The sequence below is a fragment of the Cicer arietinum genome, chromosome 1 (assembly GCF_000331145.2).
Source record: "Cicer arietinum cultivar CDC Frontier isolate Library 1 chromosome 1, Cicar.CDCFrontier_v2.0, whole genome shotgun sequence".
Lineage (NCBI taxonomy): Eukaryota > Viridiplantae > Streptophyta > Magnoliopsida > Fabales > Fabaceae > Cicer > Cicer arietinum.
In genome coordinates this window covers 27321375-27327376 of record NC_021160.2, presented here as the reverse complement: position 1 = coordinate 27327376, position 6002 = coordinate 27321375, and the positions used below count along the sequence as shown (strand labels likewise).

Here is a 6002-nt window from a genome sequence, read left to right as displayed (position 1 = left end):
TCCTACACATCTCCTAGTGCGATGGAGAAATCAAAGATACGTAGTTTTTGAGTAGAAAATGCAGATGTGTTGATTATATTTAAAGAAAGTGTGCTTTGTTGTTGATAAAAAAAAATTGTTTTAACGAAGAAAATGAGTTTCTTTGATGTGAATAATTATTTTAAAATGCGAGTTTTAAAACTATTAAGTTGTACAATTTGTATCATAAAAACTAATGGACTAAAAATATGTTACATCTAATTAACCTATTTAAGAATAGTTTTTTTTTTTTTTTTTTTTATTTTTTTTTTAAAATTATTTTTAGGACAAACAAGTTATACAACTTATGATTTAAAAATATGTCACATCTAATTAATTCTATATTTATTTATTGTTAATGTTTTTGTTTTTTTTTTTATTTATTTGAAAAAAAAAATTAAAAGAGCTAAACTACAAATTTTAAGAAAGAGTAAAAATAAGATTCGGCAATGAGTATGATGACAAGTGGTGCGCGACGACTGATTTGATGATGGTTTCTTAGGGGATTTGCGAAGAATGATGGAGGTGGTGATGTGTGTGACACATGCTCTCTCTAACTCTCTACATTTTTTCTCCTATATTCTACTATTTTATTTTTCTCAAAATCTCTTTTATGTACTCTTTTCTTTTTTATTCTTTGTTTAGTCATTTTTTTCTATCCAGAAAAATTATCCCCCTCTTGATTGATTTTTTGTCTCAATTTATAAGCTAAAATGATAAATCTTTGTGTCTATGGAATTAAATTGACTTCTGAGTTTTTGCTCATTTTTTTATAGAAAAATTGGATTTGCTAAGGTAAATCTAAAAAATAGAGGATGCACTTTTTAATTTTTTAATTGTTTGTATACATGGAAAAAATTGTATTTGTATTAGGAAAAAAAGTGAAAAGAAAAGTGGTTGATGAAGTTGAAAAGATGGCTGAAGTGTTACTTGTGTACATGGAAAAATTGTAGTTGTATTAGAAAAAAAAAAATGGTGAAAAACTAATAGGCTGAAAAAATGGCTGAAAAGATTGAACTATTATGTGTTGAATTGAGCTTAAACCAGAGCCAGAAGCAACTAGGAACCAGAGGAAACTAGGAATAAGAGGCAACCAGAACCAGAGGCAACCAGAGACAACCAGAACCAAATGCAACAAAACGAGACACGACCAAAATCAAAGGCAACTAGAAACCAGAGGCATCCATAACCAAAGACAATCAGAGCCAAAGGCAACCAGGAACCATATGCAACTAGAAACCAGAGACATAGACAAAAGTTATCACATTGGCTTAATACACAGTTAGACTTTCATTAACTAATAAGTAGAATTGTGATCCACTATAAGTAAATATGTTATATGGGTCCAACTATTGGTTCCAAAATTATTAATCACTCAAATTCTTTTCTCTTTTTTTGAATCCTTTTTTAGGAAAATAGTAATTATGACAAATATTAAAATTAAAAATGAGTTATTTTTTGAATTTTTGATTGACCGGACAAAATTGAGGTATTACATACTTGTGATTCAGTTGATGAATTAATTGATTAAATCATTTAGTATGGAAGGACTTGACGTAACTACAATGTTGGTGGTGAACTATGATAAATTAATTTGTGTTGTTCTGTATTTATTGTTTTATCCGCTCAATCTTGTTAAAAATGATTTTAAAATAAAACACAATTTGAACTCTTTTTTGTGTTTATCGTCCTACAAAGTTGAGTCGGCCAACCGCGGATGGCATGTGGTTTTCGTTTTAAGGTATTGGGATATGCCCAAAAAGTACTCAATTTTGTGAGACTTCTTTATTAACCAAAGGGTACTTCCTTATAAAAACGTTTAGTATCGCTCATCTTTATTATTTTTAATACAGACAACAGTATCTCTAACTCTAAATTTCAACGCTTACTGCATACTCCAAATTTATAGTAACAAGAAAAGACTCTTTTTTGTTGTTGTTGGAAATGCAAAATAACTCCCAAATATTTGACAGACATGAGATTTATCTTGTTCTACTTCATAGTCTCTCTGTTTTTCCTGATCTACATCTCCTCTCATTCTGGTTTCTGTTTGGACTGTCTTCACTTTAGCCTTTCAAGTTTTCTTCTGTCTCTTTCTTGTATGTGTTGATCGGTTTCTCTTTTCAAAAAAGGCATAATTACGGTGCGACCAGTAAAACAGGCTAAACCGTAGATTTTTTTTCTTCCAGTTTTACTCAGTTTTGCACCGGTTTCTCCATTTTGATGTCCAACACTTTTATGATCAAAACGAAACGGACTGAGTGTTCGGTTCCTTGTCAAACCAATCAGTCCAGTCTAGTTTTGGTTACCTTGCTAATAACCCAATTTATATTTATCGTAAAAAATTACTATCAAATTTTTTCTTTGAAACTTGACCCTATAACCTTTATCCGTAATTACTGAATTTAATTTAATTTGTTTTTTTTTGTCAATTATTTTATTTGTTTTTCTTTTTTAGGAGATTACTAAATATATATTTGATTTTTTATTTATGAATTGTTATGCATCTGACTATTTTTAATAATCAATATATAATAATCTAATTAATTATTGTAAAACAAAATCTAATTAAACGATAGTATGTGAGACGTTAAGATTATCATAACTATTTAACTTTTATCAAAACTACTTTTGAAATCATCTTAATAAATGATTACAATGTACTTATAGTATAAAGAAATTTACATTGACAATGCATAACAATTAAAATCACGACAATATTGTTTAATGAAAATTCAAACCAAATAAATATATACACATTTAAAATACAAAATCTATACTCCAATGTTGTCTTACAGTTTTAACCTTAATAGTTTTGAAGAGACTATGAATGTATTGAGTAATACTTATGATGATTTGTCATCCATAGAACTACCATAAATATATGAGGCAAATCCCCAAAAGGTAATCAAGAGGGAGAGGATCTTGAAACCACTCATTGGATCATGTAAAAGTATAACAGCTGCAATACTGGTAATTGGTGTTCTTATTGCATTAAGTACACCAGCTAGCACAGTTGAAGCCAAGAAAATTACAGCAGTGGCACCTAGAACCCCCAACTGAAATGTGACTGCACTCCATATGAGAACAAGATAATAAGCACTTCTACCACCTTTGAAAGTGGTAGCCTCAGATGTAATTCTTTGAAAATCACCACTTACAATTACCCCTACACTGGTAAACAGAAATGCAAATAATGAAACCATGATTTGCTGCTCCAAAACGACAACGAAAGAAGATCTTCTTCCCAGTAACTTCACGAAAATCAGCTCAGAGAGGGCGAAAATAAGGCCATGAAGAGCAGAAGCCAAAACATCCCATATGAATCCCATGATGTATTCCTTGTCACTGATATTACCATATCTGTCTGAACTTGAATCCAAGGCAATGATGGTCAATCCAGCAGTTATGACAAAAAGTGCATTTATTATAGAAGCATTCATTCTGTTGTTTACAAGAATGTATCCAAAAAGTGCAGAAAATACAAGTGATGATGATGCAACAAGAGTAGCAGTTGATGCAGGTAAGTAAGCATAGGCATACGCATACATGAGGTTATCAGCAGCACTTAAAAAACCCAAAATAATGTAAGAGAGACCCAATTTTAAGTTGAGAGGAGTAGGATAGGTTTTACTAATCAAGTATGTTGGAAACAATATCAAGGCAATTAGAGGCCATCCAGCACCAGCCACCCAAGATATGATCCACTTGCTCTCTCCACCATTCGCATAATACACTCGAGATAGAATGCTTGAAGCAGGAAACGCCACAACCATTGCAATGATGCCAAGAAAAAGAAGAATCCAATAAGGGATTGGTTTCTTTTTGTATGCTGCAACTACCATGCTTGAATATTTGGAAATCTGATCCCACAGTGACTCTGAAGGAATTGATGGTTCTGCTGCCTCCATATTGTCTGCCAGTACATTATAATAACAAGGAACTCAGTGATTAATTACTATCATGACATCAAGTGGATAAAAAATGAAAAGTTGTGAAACTTTCTTTTCTTTTGCTATGAAAATAAGCAATTATTTTTATGAGAAAGAAACAAATAGTTGAATAACTAAGTTAGATAATTTAAGATGCAGTAAAACACAATGATTTGTTCCTTATACATCCAACAATTTTTTTTTGGATAAGCAAATTCATTTAACATTGAACAATAGCTACCTCAATGTAACTGTGTGTCTAAATATACATAGGCTTGAGCTGTTGAGATAAATCTATTTGCTAAATTAACAATCAAAGGGATTTACTTTTCGACCCTTCATTGATTTAGTAAACAATTCAACTCTGTAAGATATTCATATATAATATTTGTAGCACAGATATTACCGACTCAAGATGTGTTTGGTGTCCAACACGGAAACTACAAAAACAACCAATTCTAAGTGGTAGCTTGGTTGGTGAGCCGAAAAACATTGAAGAAGTTCTAACTAAAAGGTTTAGAGTTCTAAATCCTTAAAAGCTAACAAAACTATTAATTTATTAACACTTATCAATAAAAAAAACTAATGAAAGATAGAGTGAAATCCATAATTTGTGGCCGAAGAAGACGGTGAAATTGAAGGCACCATTTTCTCTTAAGTCAGAAACACATTTCTACTTCGCGGTGAAAAGGCTATCGCCCAGTAAAACCAGTGGTTCACAAAATTGTTTCAGAAAAAATGGCGCAGGTAAGGAGAATTTTGAATCTGCATAATTCACAACAAAAAAAGTACTACCAGAGCTGCTACAAATTTAATTATATAGAAGCTGTAATTTATTCAAAAGTGCCCAGAAATTAAAAATTGAAAAAGATAAGGAATACAAAATTTAATGAAAGGGTCACCGGTATCGGTGAATGGTGAATAACATACCAGGTTCAAGCAGAGAGACCGACAACATGACAGTTACGACGGGGAGAAGGAACGGGTCAGTCTTATTCTTGTAGAGAAACCTTAGTTTAATTGAGGAAGATTGATTGTCTGTTATTTTTTTCAATTATGCTACCAACACCTCCTATTTTACTACTCACACACCTCAAATGTTTTACAAAATCAAAATTCTCAAATTACCCTTTTTTTATTTCAATTTTCTTCCTCTTTATTAACCTAACCCATCTTCTTCCTCTTCATTCTATCTTCATCATCTTCATTCAACGTATTCTTCATTTTCTTCAATCATCATAAACCATCTTCATCAATCATCATCAATCATCTTACTACGCGAAAAAATCTATTTTACAACGCTTTTCTTAAGCCATTTACAACGCTTTTTCAAAAAAATAAGTGTTATAGTATCTAGCGCTATAAAAAGATACAACAACGCTTTTTAAAATAAAAAAGCGCTATAAAACAGGTAGATATATTGCACGCTTGTAATACTCGTTTGACAGTACTTTTTGGAGAAAAAAACGCTGTAAAAGGTGCATTATTATGCACCTATTACAGCGCTTTTTTGAAAAAACGCAGTAAAATGTGCATTCAATAGAGACACTATTATGCATCCGCGCTTTTTGAAAAAGCGTTGTAAAAGGTGCAAACAATAGATGCATTATTATGCATTTATTACAGCGCTTTTTAAAAAAACGTTGTAAAAGGTGCATTCTTATTTTAGTTTTATTAAAAAACACTGTAAATGGAATTTTTAAAAAGCGCTTTTTGGTTTTTTATGACATTTTTTAGAAAGCGTTGTCTTTTAATTTTTTTTCCAAAATCATTTTCATCCAGAATCAGTTCACAATCAGTTCACAACATATTCATATACATATTCACATATTGACAACATCACATAACTATATACATATTCATATAACTACATATTCACAACTTTTCAAATGTGCCCTATTCATATACATATTCACATATTGACAACATCACATAACTATATACATATTCATATAACTACATATTCACAACTTTTCAAATGTGCCCTATTCATATACATATTCACATATTGACAACATCACATAACTATATACATATTCATATAACTATCCC

General features: G+C 31.0%; 1 protein-coding gene across 2 annotated transcripts; it reads right to left on the bottom strand.

Annotated features, from left to right (window-relative positions):
• Positions 1–2721: 2721 nt before the first annotated feature.
• On the bottom strand, positions 2722–5039 carry LOC101495057 (probable purine permease 5). 2 transcript variants are annotated; one of them, XM_004488832.4, is made up of 2 exons: positions 4881–5039; positions 2722–3934 (listed from the first exon to the last, which is right to left on the bottom strand). In XM_004488832.4, the coding sequence occupies exons 1-2, from the start codon at positions 4906–4908 to the stop codon at positions 2865–2867; spliced, it is 1098 nt and encodes a 365-aa protein (XP_004488889.1). In that variant the 5' UTR covers positions 4909–5039; the 3' UTR covers positions 2722–2864. The 2 variants fall into 2 exon arrangements, with proteins under 2 accessions (XP_004488889.1, XP_073223980.1); XM_073367879.1 differs by lacking the exon at positions 4881–5039 and adding an exon at positions 4192–4803.
• Between the last annotated feature and the right edge of the window lie 963 nt (positions 5040–6002).

Coding starts and splice junctions, on each gene's coding strand:
- LOC101495057 (XM_004488832.4), bottom strand. CDS start 4,908: ATGTTGTCGGTCTCTCTGCTTGAACCTG. Junction 3,935..4,880: donor GGTCTCTCTGCTTGAACCTG/GTATGTTATTCA, acceptor ATGTACTGGCAG/ACAATATGGAGGCAGCAGAA.